At 34.1% G+C, this 25,535-nt stretch overlaps 1 protein-coding gene across 16 annotated transcripts in view; it reads left to right on the forward strand.

The window, feature by feature from the left end:
- MYCBP2 (MYC binding protein 2) overlaps nt 1-25,535 on the forward strand; it is a 283,331-nt gene that overhangs the window by 200,344 nt on the left and 57,452 nt on the right. For 10 of the 16 annotated variants that reach the window (XM_032402809.1, XM_032402810.1, XM_032402812.1 and 7 more), the window contains 7 exons: nt 984-1,106; nt 3,796-3,975; nt 13,147-13,248; nt 17,310-18,953; nt 20,037-20,206; nt 20,948-21,192; nt 23,181-23,348. In XM_032402809.1, coding sequence (XP_032258700.1) covers nt 984-1,106; nt 3,796-3,975; nt 13,147-13,248; nt 17,310-18,953; nt 20,037-20,206; nt 20,948-21,192; nt 23,181-23,348 — 2,632 coding nt within the window. The remainder of the gene's footprint in view (nt 1-983; nt 1,107-3,795; nt 3,976-13,146; nt 13,249-17,309; nt 18,954-20,036; nt 20,207-20,947; nt 21,193-23,180; nt 23,349-25,535) is intronic. The other 6 variants (XM_032402817.1, XM_032402819.1, XM_032402821.1 and 3 more) reach the window with 4 other exon arrangements.

Genomic DNA, 25,535 nt, shown 5'->3' on the forward strand with positions numbered 1-25,535 from the left:
CAGTACCAGTGGTACAGCAGGATTCTGATTCACAGGGAGGAAGAATACTCCACCACCTTCTTCTGGTTCCATTTTGTCTTTAAAGGGATCGTAGCTTTTAAAAAATATACTCAAAACTTTTCATTATTCATTATGTTATTTTGATGGAATACTTTTTTTCTCCTTTTTTACCTTTGGCAGATTTTATTTTGCCTTTTTTTTTTTTTAGCTGGCGTTAATATAGCTATTGAATTATGGCATTAGTTTTTTAGTATTATACAGATTCTTATGGCCACTTGATTGATAATAGAGAATAACTTAGCTTATTAATTATGTTGTAAACCGAATAAAATATTTGCCTTTTTTTCATGAAATAGGAATTCTGATATATTTATTGACTTGAGCATGTGCAAATAGCTCTGTTTATATGACTTGGTTTATCATCCTTTCATTTTGGGGAAAATGGCCTTATATAATAAGTAAAAGTAAGTTAAAAGTTAAATTTTCCAAAATTTTTATATTCAGAACTTAAAATATTTTGTATATTAGTACTCAAATAGAAAAAAGTACCGTATACTTAGACATTTTTAAGACTTTACTATTTGAGTACTAATATACAAAATATTTTAATTTCTGGTTTATAGGGTACACATTTTTATTTTATAAAATACTCTTGTATAAATTTGTTACAAATTTGAGTTCCTGGTGCAAAAATATTGGTATACATTCAGTGATGTATCCAGCCACAGTAAAAGTAAATTGGCTCCATAAGAACATATCCAGTTTCTAAGTTTCACTGTGTATTTGATAAATGAAAACAAAGATTTGTCATTTACGTTGTCAAGTGTCAATGACCCTAATTGTTAGACTTATTATTAAATCTAAATGTGAGGTTATTTTAAAATCTAACCATTATAAACTCTTCCTTGGCGACTCTCTCTTTATTCTATGAATAGGGAATAGCACATAAGAAACTAATGTTATAGCTGTGCCTTTTATTATAGAACAAGTTCTTCTGGATCAAAATTCTCAGACTCCTCCTCCAAGCCCTTTCTCAGTGCAAGCTTTTAATAAAGGAGCAAGTTGCAGCGCCCAAGGATTTGATTATGGACTTGGAAATAATAAAGGTAGGTTTTCAAAAGTGAGTCTTTTACCTACCCAACTTTAATATTTTTTATTACCTTCTCTTTTACCCATTTTTATTACTGTTCACCCACAAAACTTTATTAAAGTTTCCTGGAAAACTAACAATCAAAATGTTTGCAGAAGTGTTGTTTTTACATTATCATTTTAACAGTTTTAGCTTATGTTTTATAGGAGTTCTTGATTATTTGCTCTTATTTTAAAGATATTCACTTGGAATTTACATCATAAAGATTCTGTGACACTATATCTAGTAAAAGAACTATTGTTTTTATCATCCACTTATTATTAAGAGTAGTGTTAATGAGCAAAAAAAGAACCTTCCAAAATGATCATTTAAAATCAAAACGTTTTAAGTAATATTACACATCAGCCTTATTACGTATGTGCAGTTTTGAATGTCTAACCAAGTGATCTTAGTTAATTTAGAATTACATGAAACGGATGATATCTTTGGGTTTGATATGTATAATGAAATCAGGAAGTTGTGAAAAGAAAAACAAAAGCCCTAAGCCAAAGAATGTAAAATGTGTGTAGCTGTTTTGGGCTGCCATATTAGAAGAGACCAATGTCATGGACAATCCAAACAATAATTATTTCAGAATAATTTATATCTGAATTTCATCTAAAATTGTATTTGTATCTAAATTCAGACACATTCCTGTCCCTTTCTATGTACCTGATCCTGACTCCTTTCCTAAATCAGCATATCATCAGCAAGTAGCATAGAGTTGGATGATGGGTAGAAGGGAGAAGATAGCCTATGGGGAAATAATTTTACTTTAAAATGTTATCTAAACTAATTCATAGGATTTGATTTCAAGGAACAAAGACAGTGTCATTAGACCTGACTTGCAGAGCAAGTGAAATGATGAAATAGTCAACAAGATGCAAAATGACATCAATATAGAGGAAATATTCAATTTAAAACAAAACCACATTTTGTTTGATACCTTTATTGCTTTCCACAAAGTATTCATACAAAGGAAGCCTAGCTACAAGATTTCTTTTTGGCTTTTCCTACTCTGTTATGTTGGTCTATCCTGCAGGCTTGGAGATACCTGCTTGTTTATTTTTGGTAGGTTAGATTTCAACTAAGTTGAGCTAGATCTTCATACTTAAGTAGGGTAATGCGTGGTGGTGTTTTCTTCATGTCCCTTTCTCTCTCCCATTATCGATTCCTAAATTAAAATCTCAGCATTTACTTATCACTGCTATGCTTTGTTAATAATCCGTTTTAAAGCCGTGTTTAATTCAAATTGTATGCTGTCAGTCAATCTCTAAAATGTCTAAATTGTACTGGTGGCTATCACTTTAAATCAGTCTTTAAAATATAATTTATTAAAACGTCATAGGAATATAAACCAACTTTTAAGAGCCAAACATTGCTGAGAACATTTGTTATTAAGTAGAAATATTAAAGTATTACTTTTTAAAAGTGTGATTCTGCTAATATTGTTCAGAAATGGCATGTACTTGTTAGTAGGCTTTTTAAATATTTAGATGGTGCAAAGGAATATTAAGAAATTTAAATCTCATTAAATATATCTAACCTTTGTTTATGAACTTACCTTTAACAGTAATTCCCATTTTCTTTAACTTTTTATACTGTCCCAAGTTCAAGAACTTGTTTTTTGCAAAAATTCTGTATTCTTAATTCTAAATAATTCTTCATAATCTCTAAAATCCTTTCTGTAACTACAGCGTAAGTTTTTGAACAGTAGGCATGTAGCTATGTACACAGTTCTTTCCATATAAGTCTTTTCCTTCTTGCTGCTTCATTTAAAGTTTTCACTTAAAAAACTTTATTTATATTTAGGGACTGGAAAGGTACTGTTTTCCGGTTTCTGCATCAGCTAGTCTAGATATGTTTTTTCTTCTTCTCTTTTTCAGCATCATATAAACTATTTAATATGCATAATCTTATAAAGGAGGAGCTAAGGATCATCCATCTAATTATATTGTTTCATATTTTTAAAAATATTTATCTGTTAAAGTCCTTTGTATTTAATTTTAAGGAAAAATGCCTGAATTCATATTTGAGATACTGTTCAAATTAGATGGCTCATACTCCTTTTTATCTTATAGGTCTTATAGATTTTTATATTATTCATCCAGGCAAAGGAGTTCATGCTTTAAGAAGTATAATTTCTTGGCAGGAACCACTTAAAAAAAAGGAAATATTAATTTATTAACTAAATGTAAATATATTACTAAGTTAATAACATATGCTTTGCCTCCCTTCAATTCTACATTTTCTTAAAAACCTTTTCATATTTGCTTATTTTCTGCATGAAGTGTACTGCATATGAGGCAGGGTTATTTAGTCATTTGTTAGGTATTATGTAGAAGACATCGTTTACTTAGATCTTCATTTACACTTGTATGATATTGAGTCAACTTATCTATCATAGATTCTTCATGGACTCTGAATTCTCCCATGCTGCTGCTCAATGTTGTATAAGAATTTACATGAATTTGTTTTTGTAGGTGGGCTGTTACATAAGATTATTAAAACAACATGCAACATTTGGTCCCTAACTTGAGGATAACAAACACGAGCTTCCACTCATTTCTGAATTGGCATAGTTTTATTTAGTGTTTAACTTTATCTGAATGTCATAAACACCATATTCTTTGCCATTTTGGATGTTAATTAATAACAAGTTGTAGTTTTGACTGTTTTGCCCACTGCAGGTGACCAACTGAGTGCCATATTGAATTCCATTCAGTCACGGCCCAATCTCCCAGCTCCTTCCATCTTTGATCAAGCTGCAAAACCTCCCTCTTCCCTAGTCCACAGCCCATTTGTGTTCGGACAGCCCCTTTCCTTCCAGCAGCCTCAGCTTCAGAGTAAGTTTGTCAGCCTTACCTGCCTCATCAAGCCATTTCTGAAGCTTTGTTCTGAGTTGTTTATCAGTTACTAATTATTTATCAACTCACTTGACTGGTTTTATTTAATGAGGATGTTATCCCTTCCCACATTTTTGAAGCTTAATTTAAGCTATTTTGAGCTAAGACATTCTGCAGCTAAGACATATGTTTTTTAATCACACCTTTTTTATTAAGTATAGTTATTGAAGTATGACTGTTATGCTCTCTATTCTAATTCCAGCATAAGCAAATACATACAATAAAGCGTGTTAAGAAAAACTTATTTTATTTAAGTTTTTCTTTTACAATATGCATGACTATGCTAAGCCTCAGTTATAGAGATAACTTTCATTGTTTTACACTGGATCTTTATTACTGAGAGATGCCCCAAGAGAATAAACCTATTTCACTATACAAGTGGGTGGAGGAGAGGTGGTACTGGGCAAGTTTGTTTCTTTTAAGTGAATTTGGTATCTATGAAATGTATAGCAACTTTAGGTTTCCAGATTTTCTCAAATTGTTGTTTCTTCTCTTGCTTTTTATTTTTGTTGTTGTTCTTCTTGTTTCTAATATGTTAAAGTGATCATTTGATTTTCGCTCTGCCTTCTAAGATTGCTCTTGCCTTTCATCCAGGATAGTAACTCACATTGATCTGGAAAATAGACCCAAACAAATTACACTTAACAGAGTGTTCTTTTTTCTTAATAACCTCCTGAGGCTTCCACATAAACATCTCAAACCTTCTTGCAATATGACAACAATATGTTCTTCTTGGCCTTCAGTTCATATATCAGCCATACAATATATTGACACACTCACTGAATGAGGTAGTTTATGAAAGTCCCAGCTCATGCAAATGATGTTACTTGTTATGATATTATCTACGTTAGAGTATATAGGAGTATAAGCTTTTCTAGGATTGCACTATACATTAGGCAAGTTTAATGAAATTAAGTAGTTTAGAAATGTAAGTAATATCAATTTCTAGCCAGTCATTTTCTTTATATATGTATAATATTCACTTGATTGTCTCTTAAAAGAAGAATTTCAAGGAAATATAAGTGTCATGTGCGTGAAATAGTTCTTTCCTTCCTTGGTAAGCATTACAGAAGAAGGAAAGAGGAGTGACAACTTAGCTTACTCATTTTATAGAGCAACATTTTTTTTACGTTTATATGTGCCGCCCAGATTACAAGAAGGTTGAAAGGTAAAGACAAGGGAAAAAACAAAAACGAAAAATATCATGATCAGTTTAGGTAGAAAATCCATATTAGATATAAAATTTTAAACAAGAAATTACCCTGATAATGTCATAGCCACAGCAGACAAGAGAAGAAGTAAGGATATTTTTGTTCTACCCAAAGGGTCATTGCAAGTCTTCTAAAAAAAAAAGTGTAATTATTGTTTTTGCTTTACCAAATTATTTAATAAAATATTTCAAAATATAAAGACCATAATAAAATCAGATTTGTCTCTCCCAAAGGATAATAGGTTTCCAACTGACACTGTTATCAAAATAATTTTATGCATCTTGTGTCTGGGTGTTATCAGTACCACTTCTTCCTTCACCATCTTGGAGCAAATTTGAAATCATGGCCTAGACATATCTCAGTTACCAGTTTTCTGAATCATTGCTTGCCTGTACTCCAACAATGGGAATTAACTTAAATCTTTCTTCTAAACCTCTTAGTCTCATCAGAATATCATTGAAGTTTGACTTCCAAATTCCGCAAACCAGAATTCTTAATTTTTAGCGTGACTAAAAATAGTATGGAATCTAAAAATAGTTTTAATGTTTTGGAAATAAATTAGAATGGCCTTAATCACATCATATTAAGAAAACTAAATATGGCAGAGTGCTTATTGTTGAGACTGCCTGAGTAGGGTATTCTTTCCTGAACGTCACTGCTATCATCACAGTAGCAGTTCACCTTGCTTTAGAAGATGGCTACGTACTGAATTTCCCATTACTAATTAGTAAAACGAGAATCATTTCTTATACTTTTGTGATTCTAAAACATGTATAGAAGACTATATTTACTAATTTTTGCTTATACTGATAGTCACCATTATGTACTAAACGCTGTATTTAAGCACTTTAATACATCCTCATTTAATCATTTAAGATAATGTCCCCATCTTACAAATAAGGAAACAGAAGCTTAGGATAAATGATTTTCCCTAGAAACACCTACAGTAAAATGGTAGAGCCAGAATGTGAGGCCAGTCCTACTGACTACAAAGACCATGTTTTAAATATTCACCTTTTTTGGGGGGCGTCTGGGTGGCTCAGTCGTTAAGCGTCTGCCTTCAACTCAGGTCGTGATCCCAGGGTCCTGGGATCGAGCCCCTCCGTCAGGCTCCCTGCTCAGCGGGAAGCCTGCTTCTCCCTCCCTCACTCCCCCTGCTTGTGTTCCCTCTCTCTCTGTGTCTCTGTCAAATAAATAAATAAAATCTTTAAAAAAAAAAGAGCTTTTTTTTAAATAAATAAATAAATATTCACCTTTTTGTACTGATAAGTAATGCTGCCAAAACTGGCCTTTAATATGTGTGGGTTTTTTTTTTTTTTAAGATTTATTCATTTATTTGCAAGAGAGCAAGTGGGGGTGGGTGGGGGGAGGTGCTGATGGAGAGAGAACCTCAGACAGACTCCATGCTGAGCGCAGAGCCTGATGCAGAGCTCGATCTCACAACCCTGGGATCATAACCTGAGCCGAAACCAAGAGTCAGACACTTTAACTGACTGTGCCACCCAGGTGCCCCAATATGTGTTTTTAAAATTTCTGACTGCATTTGTTTTATCATCTAGAATATTAGTTTTGTTCGGGTTGGTTATTTTTTCCTTTATAGTTTAATTTTAAGAATGCAGAATAGTTGGAAAGGAAAAAAAGATTTCCTAAATGTCATAACTCAAGTTCCCAGTTAAGTAAACAAGCTCTACATAGACACACATGAACTGCCCCACATGTTAACTTTACCTAGAATTTCTGTGAGTGTTATTATCAATAATTCTTTAGGTTGTTTTGTTCCTGAGGCATAGTTTTTCACTAATATTTGGAATTGGTATTTATTCTGGTACATTAAATTAATTTGATAATTTTTGAAATTAACAAAATTATATATATATATACACAAATTATTTCAACTGTTATTGTACTGAAATAGAATAATTAACAGAAATAAAATTACAAATTTCCCTTGTCTTATGCGTGGATAGGCATGAGAGAGAGAGAAGTGTGCATATAGGCTTTTTCTTTACTGTTGTATAATTTACTTTTTTATTTCAAATTATTTATGTAGTTTTTAGAGTTGGTAAGCAGTTTTGCAATGAGGTTCTAGTGAACTGAGGTGGAGTATGCTATCTCTGCCTGCTTTCTGTAAGAAACCTTATTTTCACTGTCTACTCATGCGTTTTGAAAACATCATTTTCTGTCCTATAGCCCCTGACCGGTTCTTACACATCATAGGCATTGAAGGAATATTTATTGACTGTAAATGCCTAAGATGATCACTTTCTTCAGTGTAAACCATGAATTTAAGGTCATGTATTTCTTGTTATTTTATGCTAGATATTCCAGTATTTACTCAGTGTACAGCTTCAAAGAAGAGGAAGAATATTTCAATACTAATTAAAACTGCTATAATATGACGACATGGTGTCTAATATACTGAGTTATGTTAATTCTGAGTTTATACTTAAGCATGATCCTCCAACTGAGAAACTATTCCAAATGACTGTGTTTAACACGGGCATTTTATATCTACTGTACAGGATGCTAAATAGTTTGTTTTTATTTTTCTTGTAGAAAAAATGATAATGAAGACAATTTACTATTCTCCCAGGCATTTTAACCATGTAACATGTAACATATATTATTTTATTATTTGTTATGTTATCTGTTATTTTGACAGGACTTTCAAGCCCAGATAGGAAACCTCAAGGTTACCTTGCAACAAGAGTTTTTCTATGACACCTGTATGTCACATTCTTAAATGAGACCAAAATTTGCTAAATGTGACTAAAAAGGTCCACTTGAGTATCTGCATGCATATTTATTTACATTTGAGAATACTAATATATACTAAAGCATTGTGTTTATTTAGCTTATAGAGATGAAGTGATGGAAAGACTTAAAACTCAAATTTCCTCTCCAGCCACTTACTAGCTTTATTTAGTTAGGTTACTTGACACATTTGAGCCCTGTTTACCCCATCCGTAAAGTGGGGTGCCCAGTAAATGTTATCTGAGGATATCATTATTGCCTTCTGATGCAAGCAGTTAACATCTCTTATGCACCAAGGAAGGTTGGAAGAAATCACAGCCAGAGAGAGAGATCAGTTTATTCTCAGTGTGGAAGGAGTAGCAAGAAAGAATTTGGAAAGGGACAATTGAGGTTTCCTAGCTACTCCTCAGTGTACATTTTACAGCATAACTTTATTATTTGTCTTGAGATTGATTCTTCATATAGTAACACTATTTTCAGATATTACTATGAATGTTAGTGTATAAAAGCCAGCTTTGTTTCCAAGACTGAGAGGTCCTTTCTATCCTGGCTTGTAATCATACCACAAAATTTGTCCATTTGCTTACCTGCCTACCTTGAAGGTATGGCACAGATGGAACCTTGGATTTATGTGACTGCTCTTTTCTTCTTTCTTCAAACGTTAGTATCTTCTCTAAAAGCTTTTTGTGTTGGTTTCAGTTCTAGCTGTCTTTGTGCTACATAAGTTGTATCCTTCTTAAGACAGGACATGGTTATAGTGAACCTGAACAAAGTGTCTGATTTCTCTGATCGATAGTTACCATTTTTTGCTTTGCAACTAATAAGTTTGTGGAGAGCCAGATTTTTATTTTTTAGAGCATCCCCAGCCCTCTTGTGCCTCACATTATCGCTGAAGGAGTAATACTTAATCCTTTCATGGAGTTTTTTGAAGTTATTCTTTCTGAGGCCCAGGATACACACACATCAGATTTTGCTCAGAATTTTCCTATCTCAGCCATCAAAAACTCTGAAATGATACGCTTTTCCCTAATGTTATATCCCTTAACCATCGTTACTTGGAATTTACTATGTATTCAGTAATATGCTATGAGTATGTTTTATGCAGGTGCAGTTATGTCTAGAAGTTAGAGACCCATTGTGTTTTGGGGGTTATATCCACCTTACAGATTTTCATCCATCTTCCTTCCAACTTCCTTATCATGTAGGTTAATGTTATATTCTAATGAAAAGCGTGTTTCTGTTTTATCTTTCAGTTGGAAATTTTGTTCTAGCTTTCATTATTTTATAATTCATTTAGTATACTTACCTTTATGTGAATAAATTTTATTTCCTATTCCATTCCTTAAGCTCCTTTAGTATTCACATAATTCAGCTTTTTTCCTGATAAATTTACCAGGATTCTGGATTTACCGATCGTGCAGTGATACTGCATCTAAAGCTGTCCGTCCAGACGGCTACTAGCTAAGAGTTCGTAATTATTACTATCACCTTATTTTAAATCCTCCAAACTATTAATAGACAGAAGTGGGAATAATTATTACACTTAATTATACTAATTGTTTTATCTGCATATTGTTCAGTTACTCACATCTTTTGACTAGGTTGAATGTTTATATATTGTCTCAAGAACCAATAAACTAGTTTTTTTATTTTTAAAAATAGATAATTTTAAAATAATTTCCAGAATATCAAGTTAGACTTAACCATTTACTGCCTATGGAAGGCGTCTATACTGTCAAAAATATCTGAAGTTCTATTCAGAGCAGAATACAAATGTACAGTACTGGGATTTAAATCAGGTGAAGAAAGTCAGGAACACTGTCCCTGTTGTTCTACCATAAGCTCAATGAAATTTTATGATCATTGCTTGTGAAGGATCTATAGAATTAATTTCTTTCTTATATTTTAAAATACATATATACACACACATCAATGTAGGTATGTATAAGCATGGACAGAATACAGTGAAATTTAAGCATTGTCATAGGTTTATTTATAAAACTTCCTCAAATTCTTTAAAATATCTATGTTAGGATTACATCTAGTAATTTTACTGAGACTATAAAATCCAATCCAAATCTCCTTAAGATTGAGAACTAGACGAAAAGCAAAAATAGATGCTGAAGACTATTTCTGCCAGTTATTTGTAGTCTCCTATAGCATGTTCTGTGGGAAAAAGTCCATCAATATTACCTCCCGTCTGAGTATCAGGGATAGTGACATAGGCGATGTGATTAGACACCTGACCTCTCAGATATAATGTATTTCCAACATAGTGTCCTTTCTAATATTCCGTTTAACATTTCTGATCATTGCTTAATTGTTGACTTAACAATGAAAAGGAGTATATGCTGCTTTTTAAATCCCAGAACTGCAGTTTTGTGTGCTGCCACCAGATGGTGACATATTCTTTGATTCTTCCAGTGTATGTTCCCAGTGACAAGGTCAAGGTTCTAATATTTACAGCAAAACCACAATTTGTCCTTGTTAAACTGAAACAAGAATGTTTTCCTTATTAAAAATTAAAGTTATACTGCTTTTTTGATTATCAGTACCTAAGGAGTGATTTTTTTAAGTACAGTTTACAGTGAACTCAGGGTTGCTGTGATCAGAAAATGAACTAAGTTCCCCAGGGAACTTAATAGTTGGGATCCAAAACAAAGAAAACAAAGAATAAATGACACATAAAGAACCGTATTGTTAATAAAGGGATATTTTATACCAAACACACAATATTGACTTCAAATAAGTACTGGAGAAAAATCCCATTTTTTATATTGTTTTAATACTCTCTTTAGTGAACTATATATTGCACCCAAAATAATCAAAATTCCACCGAGGCAAATTTAATAATTGGTTGTTTTTCCTATAAAGTGAGATTTTAAAAAGAACATGATTATTTCGTTTCCAACAAATTGCCTGAAAGTTGATTGACTTTCTTTTGTGCATAGATACCAATGTATGTCTTAAGGATTGTTTCTCTTTTTAAATTGAAAAATACACATCTTTTAAAAAGTTAACTATATCAAATTATGTTCAAATATGAGCAAATTTTGTAAAAATTAAATGCATAAAACAAGTGTTGTGTGTAGTCACAGCTTAATTTCTTTAGGCATTTAAGACTTTCAAAAAATGTTTCTTATTCACTGTGAATCATACCTAGGAATTCAATCTCTCTAGGCTTTGTAACATATTGAAAAGACTTCAAAGCTGTTCTGGCCTCAAAACCTTTTCCAGGAGTTTGTCCTTAAACCTCTAACATCTTACCCTACAAATTGCCTTGTTTTTCACATTTATGTTTACAGGTGCTTCCAATTAAGATAGTATTCTGATTCCTTCTCCTGTGTCCTCCTGTTAAACCCTGTCTTCACAGACTTTAGCAAGCAAGCCACAAGACTGTATCCTTACATTTGCAGTTTGAATTCCCCTTGAATTAACTGTTCCATTCGAAAGCTGGTACCCTCCTAACAGATATTTTCAGTGACAGTTGCAGACTTTGTATTATATGAGATTTAAATAGCAGAAGAATTCCTTTTGCAGTGCTTAGTACCTTTGAGGTTTTATAGATTTCAAAAAGAAGGTTGCCCAAAAACATTAAAAATTTAAGATTTTTTTTTTTTTTTAACTTAGATGAAGATGATTTGAGGGCGTGTATGCCCCATCTCTCCATGCACTCCTACCTTTCTCTCTTGAACCACTGCAAGGGGTCCTTGCAGTCATCCTTATTCACAGAAATTACTCTAGTCACTTTTGTTTGTCAGTGCTAAGATCTCATTGTACTTGATCTGTCAGCGGTGTATGACAGAGTTGATCCCTCTTTTTTTCCCTGAAATACCTTCTGCTGGATATTTCCTACCTCATTGACTGTTCATTTCTCTTTTCTGCTTCCTCCTCTGTTCTTTCTTCCTAGGAATGTCCCAGGGCTTTGTCTCTTCTGGACCTCACTCCCTAATTGGTCCTCTCCAGGCATGGAATGTCACTTAGCATCTGCATGCTTGTGGCTCCCAAGTTCATCACCACTTGATCTAGTATATATTTGTTTGTTGCCTCTCCTTTTACCTGAAGATAAACTCCATAAGAATATGGACTTTATTTCTGTTCATCATTTTATCTTCAATTCCTAGAACAGTGTCTGACACGTAATGCATAGTCAGTACCTTGCATGGAAGGACTTCTTGGCTTATGAGTAGTTCATGTTTAATCTTGGCCACACTAATAAATCAGTCAACGATTACTTTTTCTGCATTGAGGAAAGTGTATGTCGTATCCAGTTTTTTATTTCAGTAACAAGAAAGTTATCTCCTTACTACCTGAATTTATTTTAGCTCAACTGATTACATTTATTTTCATTGCTATGAGTTAAAATTTTAAATAAAATGGATTTTTTTTTCAGATTTAGATAGAGTGTTTTTTTAAGATACTACTTTTAAAAGACTACAATTTAGAAGTTCTATTAATTATTTGGAAAAAAGATAATTTAAGTACTTCATTTTCTGCATGGTAAATCATTAATGTGTCTAACATTTTTCAGTGACTTATAAATTTGCTTTGCTTTGTTTGTGTTACAAAACTTTTTATAAACAAAATTTGGTATCTCAGTAATAGGCTCTACAGAACAGTAGCACTAACATTTCCCACCAAAGGTGGACTTAGAAAAGTAGTCAACCGTAAGTGTTTCCATACATACTGGAAAAATCCTATAGTCATGTGTCCATACAGAAAACTAGGTGACAGTAGCTATGCTAAACTGTAAGTAATATTTCTGTATCTCCCGCTATTTATAAAGGAAAAAAATTTACTTATAAACTTTTATTTATAAGTAAGTGAGCACCAAAGAAAAGAAAACTGAGTTAAAGAAACATTAGTCTAAAAAGGAATGTTCATATTTGGTTTATGAGAGCAATGAGCCTTACTTAACTTTTAATGCATTTGGAGCTATCTTTATTAATTTAAATCAATTTGACCTTTGTTTTCCGTTTTAATTTTAGAGAAATATAAACCTGTTAGAAAATTTAGCAAAATATAAACTTTTTACTAAGGTGATTGTGCATACCATTTGAAATGCTTTGTTTCTGCTTGTGTTCTCTGCTGAATTTTTTTTTCCATTGAATCTGTGCTGCTTCTTTGCCAATGTTTTCCACTATAGAATCTCCATCTCACAACCTTGCTTCTCGCGAGCGCATTTACAAAACTTATGGTGTAGCTGGGCCTGCCTCTGCTCTCTCATCTCTGTCTCACAAACTCAAGGGTGGGTATGCGTGCATTCATGGATGGGCCATTCGTAGTGAACATAGGAGGTTTCAATAAAGTTTTATTAGTTCACCTCAGTCATCTCCATCCCATTCCATTTTTTAAGATTAAAGTTTATCATTTTATTTAAAATTTGATATTTTGGGGTAATTTGTGTTGTATCTATTCAATATTATATTATTATCCTATTGATATGCATGGTTGTTATATTTATAGGTTAAATATTGTTTTTACTTAATGTCAGACCTATATAAGGTCTTAAACAAAATAGGTATATAGAAAGAAGTGCCTGATTTGGGGGTTGTAAAGTCAATATTATCAGAACAAGGTGGTATATATGTGTAAGGCATAAAGCATATTGTGATCTGTAAGAACATAGTATCTCATGTGACAGGGTTAGTCTTAAACTTATTTTTCTGCTACGGAATGTTAAATCATTTTCCTGTTTCAGTTTCTTATGAAAAACACTTTGATAATTAAGTTGAAGTTTTTTAGTTTAACTTAGGTATCAGGATAGATATACATATGTAGATACATAGGTCTAAACCTACATGTCCTGTCTGGCATTGAGTCTTCCTTATAGCATTTTCTTAGTTACTTAGTTTTAAGATTTTAAATTTAGAAATACTCAAACTACTATGACAACTGGTAAAATTTCAGGTAGTTTAAAAATACGCTTTTGGTCTTTTACAAGACTATAGATGCCTACTCATTTTTTTGTCTTAAAGTAATATTTAATTAAACTTGAAATCCTGTATTTTAAGAAAATTTTACCAAGTTATTTTTGCACCAGTGGTTAATGTATTGCAGAAGTTTTTCAAGTAGTTTTCCTTTTTCTGAGAAATCGGTAAGACGTTTTTACATTTCTCCTTTTCACAGTTGACAGTGATACTATATATTCCTATAGGATAATAAGTAGTATTGTAGAACCTGATCTCTACAGTATATAGTGTGGTGTAACCTGATACATAGCATGGCATAGCACAATATAGTATTACATTGTGGTATGTTAATTATAGTGTAGTATCCCATAACCTGATGATTTATGATTTTGGCACAAAAAAATTATACAGGTCATTAGTGAATGAATATGTAATATTTAACATGTTTACTAATTTCTTTGAATGTACTAAATTTCCATCCTGCCCTGTATTATTTTTTCTTCAGAATTCCATTGAGGTTAGACAATTTTTGCCTACTATGACTTAAACTTACATACGATAAATATAAAAAATTAAGCTAAATTAAGTGATGAATGTGAAAGTATTATATATGCTCTAAATATTTTATATTTATTGATATTTCTTATATTTATTGATATTTCAAGCAGCTACAACATGACAGTTTTTCCTAATACTTACTACATGCTCCAAAACTTTTTAAACCCAAATGAAGAAAATAAACATCAGTTAGCAGCACATGGGTCTACAATACTTAACAAACATGACACTCTTTTTAAAAAATATATGAAATACATTTTGGAAAAGTAAATTTTTCAAAAGGATTTGTTTATAATTTGGCAGTTAACAGTTCAGGTAGAAATAACTCTGCATTATTTATATACTTGGACTCCCAAAAGGTATTTAGCTATGACCACTGACAGATCTTGAGAAAATATTCACCACTACTAGAGGCAAAGAAATGCAGTATGCAGGCGCCTGTACTCTGTAACCCTATCTACATAGCAAACGTTTTTTGCTAACATATGACAAGTAGTGTTCCTGATATTTGTAAGATTCCATTATTCAGCCAACCACAGAGATTTCCCTTTATGAGGAATTGCACACCATTGATTTAGAAAGCAAACCTGTTTCGATTCATGAATTGATCTCTTAGAGAAAGGACTGGCAAACTGATTTACTGTTTACTTAGTTGTCTAGTTTTACTGTTACATATCGTTCAGCTTCTGAAATAAATGTGATGGTGAAAGCACTTCCAGCTGTCAAATTAGTAACAAAAACCAGTGCTCCAAACATCACACATTGAAAATTAGTGGAAAGCACTAGACTGATATTTAATTCTACCAAATACAGTTTATTTATAAAATTTGCTCTATGGATCTACTATTAGATCAATAAGATGAGCAGCAGTTTGCTAAACTACTTTTGCACAGTTTGAGAGCACTTATTTGTCAAGATTTTACATCTTTTTATCTGTGCTCTACCAAGGCAGCATCAGTATCTAGAATTTTTTTTATATATATATTGTGATTTTTTTCACCACTTTTCCCTCAAATTAGCCTGGTGTCTTACACTATTTTTATGCAAAGAACACATACTGCATATGATAAATGAAGTTCATGATAGAATGATAAAGAACTGTAGAAACTGAAGAGCATATATTTAGTATATTTTGCTCATTCAAAGAATGAGAATAATTATTCTGAACACTGTTATGTTGCAGTTAAAATAACTGTTCCATTCATTAATATGCTCTAGAGACGCCATTTGCCATACTTCATTATTTTACTACAGAATTACAAGACTCTCAAGCATCTGACCCTTACATCGTAGTGGCTACAGTTAGCTTTCCCTGTGGCCTTGGCAGTCATAATTATAAAAAGTGGATTTTCAGGGAATCTGAAATTTGGGAATAGCAGAAGAAAAAAGTATTTATTTAGCATGTACTATATTCCAGGACCCATTCTTGACATTGTATCAGTGAAGAGTAACAGACAAAAATACCAGTCCTTATGGACCTTCCATTAGGAGGGCAGATTCTAGGCAATACTGTCTTGACCTATATACAACTAGAGTATAGACTACAAACACCTGTGTGCACTTGCACATGCCCATGCACACACACACAAGCCAGCCAAAAAACATTTCCCTACATTATCCAAATTTGTTTGCATCCCTTTTGCAAAAAAAAAAAAGAGAGATACCTGCAATATAACCAGTTGAGAGATCCATCTCAATTTACCACATACCCTTTTTCAAAAAATATAAATACTTCTAGCAAGGTTTATGGGTTTTCAGTCTTTAATACCACTTGAATCACTTTAATCGGATTGCTTTTCTCCTGACAACTAATATTATGTGCATTAAGGGGAGATGTTTTTATTTTAGGGAAGAAAGGTGATGTTGTAGGTTGACCACTTACTGGTGACAAAGACAGCCTGGCTCCAATGCCTCAAAGGAAAGCATGAGGAAGGAGAGGCACTGCATGAGGGCCAGGATGCCAAAAACAAATGTTGTCCCTGTGGAAATATCTAGTGCTCTGCCTGGGAAAGAGAGACATTTTTTTATCCTTTTTTTCTGTTATTTTCCTGACTTCTTATTTCAGGGCCCCATGATTCAGACTTGTACTCCTAATTCTGAGGATCCCACCATTTTTTTTTTCCAAGAAGACACAGCTCTAAGTTCTAACCAACTAAACTTAATGAACTAAATAAACTTTTAGAATACAATCTGTTTATAAACAATAAGACTGCCAGAATTACATGTAATTAAATAATAACTTTCAGGCATTCATATATTAATTATAAATTCTAATCCAATCATTAGTGTTTCCTAAGCAGCTCTTTATCAGCCTAATTGTGTGTATTTCTGTACTTGAAAATAATAAGTGTATCTATATATAAATTCAGTTTCCTAACTCAGTAAGATCTGTACCATTACCCTAATAAGGATGTGAGGTATGACTCTACTGGAAATTTAGCTCAACTACTTTATATTTTAAAATACATAGGTTTTAATTTCTTATTCAAGAAAAGTAATAGTTACGGTTTTTCTTTTTGGTCTGTCCCTAAATTTAAATTCTAATGAATAATTATACTGGCACTGAGATTCAAATAGCATGGATAATTCATACTGATGCATAGGTATTACTTGTTCAGTCTGTTGTACATCCATGAAAATAGTTTTTGGTGGAAATGGTTGTATAATGATGCAATAGAAATTTTACAAGAAATATTTCCCTTTTTTCCCTTATTCTTCAAGTATTTTTGTCTATGACAATATAAATTTTTTAGCTGTGTTTTTATTCAATATTTAGTGGCTATATTGTTAGTAACTTATAGTTTTATTAACAATTTTCACTATGAAATGGACCATACAGGTGACCGAGGAACTATCTCAACATCTTCTAGACCAGTCTCTACATCAGGAAAATCAGAACTGTCCTCTAAACACAGCAGATCTCTTAAACCTGATGGACGTATGAGCCGGACTACTGCTGATCAGAAGAAGCCAAGGGGTACAGAAGGCTTATCAGCTAGTGAATCCCTTATGTTGAAATCTGATGCTGCAAAGTTGAGGTCAGACTCTCACAGTAGGTCGTTGTCCCCCAACCATAACACCTTGCAGACACTAAAATCTGATGGGAGGATGTCTTCTAGCTTTAGAGCTGAATCCCCAGGACCAGGTTCTCGGTCATCATCTCCTAAGCCAAAGACTCTCCCAACCAATAGGTCTAGCCCATCTGGTGCTAGTTCTCCACGCTCCTCCTCACCACATGATAAAAATCTACCTCAAAAAAGCACTGCTCCTGTTAAAACTAAACTTGATCCTCCTCGGGAACGTTCCAAATCAGACTCTTACACACTTGACCCAGATACCCTACGCAAGAAGAAAATGCCCCTCACAGAACCATTAAGGGGACGATCAACATCACCAAAACCAAAACCGGTACCAAAGGATTCTAAAGATTCCCCTGGATCCGAAAATAGAGCTCCTTCTCCCCATGTGGTACAAGAAAACCTTCACAGTGAAGTGGTCGAGGTCTGCACTTCAAGTACTTTAAAAACAAATAGTCTAACAGATAGCACCTGTGACGAAAGCAGTGAATTTAAGAGTGTCGATGAAAGTTCCAATAAAGTTCATTTCAGCATAGGAAAAGCACCACTGAAAGATGAACAGGAAATGAGAGCATCCCCCAAAATAAGTAGAAAATGTGCTAATAGGCACACCAGGCCCAAAAAGGAAAAATCTAGCTTTCTCTTTAAAGGAGATGGATCCAAACCTTTGGAGCCCGCCAAGCAAGCCATGTCTCCTTCCGTGGCTGAGTGTGCCAGGGCAGTCTTTGCCTCTTTCCTGTGGCATGAAGGCATAGTACATGATGCAATGGCCTGTTCTTCGTTCTTAAAATTTAATCCTGAACTTTCCAAAGAACATGCTCCTATAAGAAATAGTTTAAACAGCCAACAGCCTACAGAAGAAAAGGAAACCAAATTAAAAAATAGACATTCATTGGAGATATCATCTGCACTGAATATGTTTAATATTGCACCTCATGGACCAGATATATCTAAAATGGGTAGTATCAACAAAAATAAGGTGTTGTCTATGCTTAAAGAACCGCCTCTGCATGAAAAATGTGAGGATGGGAAAACCGAAGCCACTTTCGAAATGTCCATGCACCACCCAATGAAGTCCAAATCTCCTCTTCCCTTAACTTTACAACATTTAGTGGCTTTTTGGGAAGACATCTCTTTGGCTACTATCAAAGCAGCTTCCCAGAATATGATTTTTCCAAGTCCCGGTTCTTGTGCAGTCCTTAAAAAGAAAGAGTGTGAAAAAGAGAATAAGAAGGCCAAAAAAGACAAAAAGAAAAAGGAAAAGACAGAAGTTCGACCCAGGGGTAATTTGTTTGGTGAGATGGCCCAGCTGGCCGTGGGCGGACCAGAGAAGGACACCATCTGTGAGCTGTGTGGAGAATCCCATCCATACCCAGTGACCTATCACATGCGACAGGCTCACCCAGGTAAACGGTATTACTGAATCTATAAGCACTTTGTGTTTAAAAAAAAAAAAAAGAGGGAACTAAGTCACTTCTGACTTGAGCTGCTCTATGAATTATGTTAAAGTAAAGGGAAACTGTTTTAAAGTGCATCAGTATCAGTTTTGTGGAAAATAGGTAAAGAAATTCTGATAGTATGGTGGTAAGGCAATTCAGTACAATGGTATCTTAATGTATCACATTCTGAAACACTGTTTATTTTTTAAATGTTTTATGTGTTACCCAAAGGGTGCTGTTAAGGTATCTAACACAACAGAAATAATGACCGGTCCATACACATAGGAAAGATCCCAGTATTAGGTCTTCTTTGATTTTAGTGTTTTCCTGTTAAAAGTTGCAAATTAAATTAGACTATACTGATTTCCTTGGTCATTTTCCTATGGAACTGATCTCAACTATTTAGTCAGAAGACTGTATTTTTTTAAAGATTTTATTTATTTATTTGAGAGAGCGAGTATGATAGGGGAAAGGGTCAGAGGGATAAGCAGACTCCCTGCTGAGGAGGGAGCCCGATATAGGACTCAATCCCAGGACTCCAGGATCATGACCTGAGCCAAAGGCAGTCGCTTAACCAACTGAGCCACCCAGGTGCCCAGAAGACTGTATTTTAGGTAAATGTAAGGATTTCTATAACAATTGATAAGTATTCCAAAATTCACCTATTATGAGTTTGGTTAAATTTTTTTTCTTTCTACATATCATACATGAAATGTTTTGTGAAATACATGATTCCTTGAAATATATCATTACAGAATATTTTGTCCAGTCTTATTGGCATATGTCAATAAACCTAAATGTACCCCCATCTTAAATTTCTTTTTTTCTACCTGTATAGAGAGAGTATCTCCAGTATTTTAGGCATCATTTAATTGATTACTTTTTGGCCAAGTGAGCTATTTTCCTGATGCAGTTAATAGCCTGAAAAAAAAGTCAGATACTTTCTTCAGTATTTTGCTTACTTTGCAAAGGTAAATCATCATTCATGTATAAGCATCAAGGATCGGATTGTTAAGGACACTTAAAGTGTATTTTTGCTCTTGTTTCAAGGTTGTGGCCGGTATGCCGGTGGACAAGGTTACAATAGCATTGGACATTTTTGTGGAGGATGGGCTGGTAACTGTGGTGATGGTGGCATAGGAGGAAGCACTTGGTATCTGGTATGTGATCGCTGTAGAGAAAAATATCTCCGTGAAAAACAGGCTGCTGCAAGGGAGAAGGTATTTTTATTCTGTTCTGGCTATACTGTTCGTGATAAGAATAAATCTTACAAAAATCCCTTTTTATCCTTATACAATATCAGATAACTCCACAGAATTGATATTAAAGATCAGTTTTTATAATAGGAATAATATGCAAATTTAATATTTGTACTAGGTTAGTTATTTTTAATTACAAAAATAAATTATACCTTGGGATAATACAAGACAACTAACCTGTGCTGTGGCGCATACGTTACTAACAAATGTTTCCTGTGTAATTCTTCACTGTTAATGGTGTACTACTCTACACATGTACCTAGCTTTCCCTCTTCACCTTTATCTCTGAACTCTCCCTCTTTTCCATTCTCCTTTTCCTTTTCTACTCTTTATCTCCTCTCTTTGTCTTACCCTTAATTATGTTGTAGGTCTATGGGAACTAGAGGCACACCTAACTAGAAATTTTGCCGAACATACAGTGCACACCACACACACACACGCACTACTTACCCTTTAAAAAAAAAAATTACATTTAGATTTTCCCAAAGAAAGAAAAGAAATAGTTTGTGTTCAAAATAAAATAATTTCAGACAGCTCAGGAAAAGCATAAAGTGAATGTTATTTTTGGTAATCACTATTATTATTTTAAAATAGTTCTATAAGTGTTTAATAATTTTTATTAGAAGCTCACAATACTTAGGCTAAGAAATTTAAAATTTGAATCTAAGTAGGAAAAGATCACTGCAAAGTTTTCTTTGCCAGGTCAAACAATCCAGGAGGAAACCAATGCAAGTCAAGACTCCTCGTGCCTTGCCCACTATGGAAGCTCACCAGGTGATTAAGGCAAATGCACTCTTCCTGCTCTCCCTGAGCAGCGCAGCGGAGCCAAGCATTCTGTGTTACCATCTGACAAAGCCATTTCAGTCTCATCTTCCCAGCGTGAAAGAGGGCATTTCCGAGGATCTTCCTGTTAAAATGCCTTGTCTCTACCTGCAGACATTAGCTAGGTAATATAACTTGGTGGTTGTTTTTTTTAATCACTTGGGATTAGTAGCCATTGTTGATTAATATCATGCTCTGAATACCCACACTACATTACCTTTTGTGTACAATAAAGAGACCTCCAGGAATTTATTTTGTGAGTTGCCTTGACCAATATATGACTGGTAGGGTACACACTTCATGGTAGTAAGGATTTTTTAAAAAACATGTAAATACTCTATCAATTTGTATTATTAATACAAAATATGTCGTAGAAACTAAGACTCTAGCTATCTTTTACTTTTTGGAAAGCTGAATTCAGTCTATTAATAGTTGGAAGTGCTGAAGTGGAAAGAAACAATTTACTATCGAAATCTTCCATTTTTTTTTTTTTTTGAAGTATCCATTCTGTTAGCATTTAAATGTTAGTTAGCTGGGTACCAACTTTGTTCTAGACCTTGAAGACACCAAGATGAATGTAATAAAATCCTGACTTCCATGTGCTCACACTCTGATGGGAAGACAGACCTGTAAAGGAAACATTTAAAATGTTTTATGAGGAGTTCTCTAATAGAAGTATGCATAGGATGCTCTTAGAGCATGAAGGATGGAGAGTACCTGAATCTTTCCAAGGAAAGAAAGCAGTCTTGAAAGATAAATAGAAATCAGTCAAGTACATGATGGAGGAAAGCAGTTCCTCACAGTAAAGCACATGTGTGAAGACAGACATGAAACAGCATTACACATTTAAGGAATCAGAGGCTGGTTAAAGCATTGGCCACTGGGAGAAACATATGAAATGCCCCAGAAGTAGCTACCTGAGACCAGGTAATGTGGGGCTCTGTAGCCCATGCTAAGTTTGGATTTTATCCCACAGGGAAAACGGTTAAGGAATATTAAGCAGGGAAATACATGAACTGATTTGCAGTTAGATCACTCTGCTTCAAACATGGAAATTTCATAAAGGGTATAACTAAAGGTGGGGGAAGCCTGTTAATAGTATACTGTTTTCCTCTATTGGCCTTGAGTTGGACAGCCTGTACTTCCGTACATTATGCACTGGCATTGTAAACAGACTTTCATATACCAGATTCAGACTTTTTTTCAACAGCTGTCAAATGAAGATTTCTGGAAATTGCCTGCAGGAATAGCTTGCCAACAACAGTTCCATTTTAGCAATGTTGTCCTCTCTATAGCAGAATTATATAGTTTTTTTTTTAATTTTGTACTTATTATTTTAATAAAATGAACAGGAAACAAAATGAGAATGTCATACTAAATGCATTTGAAACCGAGGTGGAGATCATTAGGTATGCCAAATGTAACAAATCTTTAGCTTTGGTCAGACGACTTAGGAGACTTAGGTTAACAACTCTCTGTTCCAGTTTGAAAAGGAAAGAATCAAATCGTAAAACATGTTTAAAAATATGCCACTGTACCATAATCATGGATTTTATATTTTTAGCCCTCTGGGGAATGGACACCCACACCCACCCCACCCCATGGAACATTTCATAGGTCTAATCTTTCTCAAATTTGATTCTTACATATGTTCCTACCAAAAATGGTGAGTGTATTTCAATAGTCCATGCAAGAAACATGAGCCTGAACCAAGGCAATGATGATAGGGAGCCAGAAGAGAGGAAACTTAGTATTCATAGGGCTGAGGGGTCACAGCTGGTCACAGTTGAGGACTGGCCTACCACAACTCCAAGATACTTTGGCCCAGGCACCTGGATAGGTGGTGGGATCATTTACCAAAACACTACAGGATGGAAAGGTTCTCAAAAGAAAAGAAAATGAGTTCGATTTTGGGTTTGAAATGTTTGTGGTACCTGGAATATTTATGTGTGAAATTGTCAGACTTTTATTTACTCCTGCTTACATCTATGATTATTTTAATACTTCACCCTTATAGTTAAATGTGCTGCTTTTACTTTTATGAAAGAAATTAAAAGTGAAAAGTATCTATGGTGCCATCATACTTGAAGTCACTGGATTTGATTTAATGCAGGCATCATCATGAAAATTTTGTGGGCTATCAAGATGACCACCTCTTCCAGGATGAAATGAGATATCTACGTTCAACATCTGTACCTGCCCCGTACATATCGGTAACACCTGATGCAAGTCCTAATGTATTTGAAGAGCCAGAGAGCAATATGAAGTCTATGCCACCAAGGTATTTCACTTCTCTCCTCTCTATTGAATAGCCAGTGTTTGGTGAGAGAAAGACTTTGAACTAAAAAAGAGTGTTTTAGAAGTTCTTTTGTATGTCCTTCCATCTCAAGAAGGACATTGAGTCAGCTCTGCTAACTATTAGAGCTGTAAGAAAAAGCATACATACGTGAATAAGACGAAGTCCTTGATAGCAGAGGCAGACTAGTTGGAGAGAAAAGATCAACTAATGGAAGTAATAATGAAGGATTCCATTGTATGATATTGTATCATTGAGTGCTGTAGTAGTAAATCAGACTAGAGAAAGATCAGTTTGAGGCAGTGCTTAGAGAAAGTTCCATGAGAGAAGTAGCACCAAAAATAAATCTTGAACTTACTGGATTACTGCATGCAGTCTTCTCCCACTTGCTTAGGTATGGTAGTAACATCAGTGTAAAGACCTTCTTGAAAACTGAATAGAAGCATATAAATATAAAGCAGAGGGAATTAGGGTACCACTGTGACTTTCTGGAGGAGGAACTGCATGATAAAAATTCAAAGATAGTCTCACTAGTGTCGATTGAGAAGCTTATAAATTTAGTCAAAGATTTTCATTAACTGTGTGGAGTTGGATTATGTTGGCAATGATTATCAAAAAAAGATGGATAATAGAAATATTTTCTAGTAAAAATCAGTGTGGCTTGTTGGCTAACTAGATAATGAAAAGGATAAGTTTAGGATAGCATCAAGATATCAGGCATGAGTAATTGCATACGCATTATCATTGGGAAGGAAGACATTTGCTGAAGGAAGAAAGAATGTGCTTCTTTAGATATGTCACTGTGTTAATACTATGGGTTATTATTATAACTAATATAACATTTTAATACACACAGTAGAACTCATGAATCCAAGTGAGTATTTTTCCACTGAAAACACTTGCAACATTTCCCCCCAACTGTGTGGATTATTCATCAGAGTTTTTTTGAGCTGCTTTTAAAATTTTCTCCAAAGAGTACAGTGTAGCCTTTTATATCTTTAAAGGTAATAAAGTATCTCTAAAGGAGATAGATTTTCTGGAAGAGTCAGAAACCATTTTGAGACTAGTCTGATAAATGTGATTCATTGGGTTGTTACTACTTTTTAGGATCAAAATTAAGTGGCATAAACTTCTAGGTAAAGACAGTGAAAAGTTTACATATATCTTGGAATATCGTAGAATATTCTGTGTATCATAGAATATCATAGTCAAGGTAAAATCCTCTAACATAGAAGCCCCTAGTATCATCACTAGTGTCACAGAAGAAAGTGGAAATCTAGGGAATCCTATTCCCACAGTGCCATGCTGAAGCGAAGCAGCAATCCAAGGTGCCAGGGAATGTTGCCACAGAAACAGGATACACACCCAACTCAGTGGAATGGTTCCTGGTATAGAATATTCAATAAAATCTCAAGTTATCTCTGGAAGGAAAAAAAAAAACAAACAGGTGTCAAATAGTGTGGAAAAGGAAGTCTAGGGAAATCCACTGATACTTTATCAGAACAAACACAGCACCTAGACAGAGCTGCCCACTTTAAAATATTATCAAAAGGAAAATAAATAGTATGTCATGAAAGTCAGATGAAGAACCCATTCTGAAAGAAAAATCTCTCAAGGAAAAAAAGAACATTTCTGTAAGTACTCTGTTGTACTGGAAAACTTGATAATGACATATATTTAATGAAACAGTGTGAGAATGAATTAAAAGGCTATATCACAGACCTAAGAGGACAGACTGAAGACCAAATCAATACCATTAAAAGACTAATAAATTAGAAACATTTAGAATAGTAAATTGAATGACTGACATAAAGGAAAAATTTTGAGATAATCACAGTAAGTAAAGAGTAAAAGGACAAATATTTATAGCAGTTAGAATGAAGATAACAGACATGGGAACAGGACAGTCTAACATAAGAATAACTGGTATTGGGGCACCTGGGTGGCTCAGTGGGTTAGGCATCTGCCTTCAGCTCAGGTCATGATCTCAGGGTCCTGGGATCGAGCCCCGCGTCGGGCTCCCTGCTCAGCGGGAAGTCTGCTTCTCCCTCTCCCTCACCCTCTGACCCTCCCTCCTTCTCGTGCTTGCTCTCTCTCTCTCTCTCAAATAAATAAATAAGTAAAATCTTTTAAAAAAAGAATGACTAGTATTTTTAAAGTAGAAAAACCAAC

The sequence above is a fragment of the Phoca vitulina genome, unplaced genomic scaffold (genome assembly GCF_004348235.1).
Source record: "Phoca vitulina isolate PV1807 unplaced genomic scaffold, GSC_HSeal_1.0 scaffold5, whole genome shotgun sequence".
Classification (NCBI taxonomy): Eukaryota; Metazoa; Chordata; class Mammalia; order Carnivora; family Phocidae; genus Phoca; species Phoca vitulina.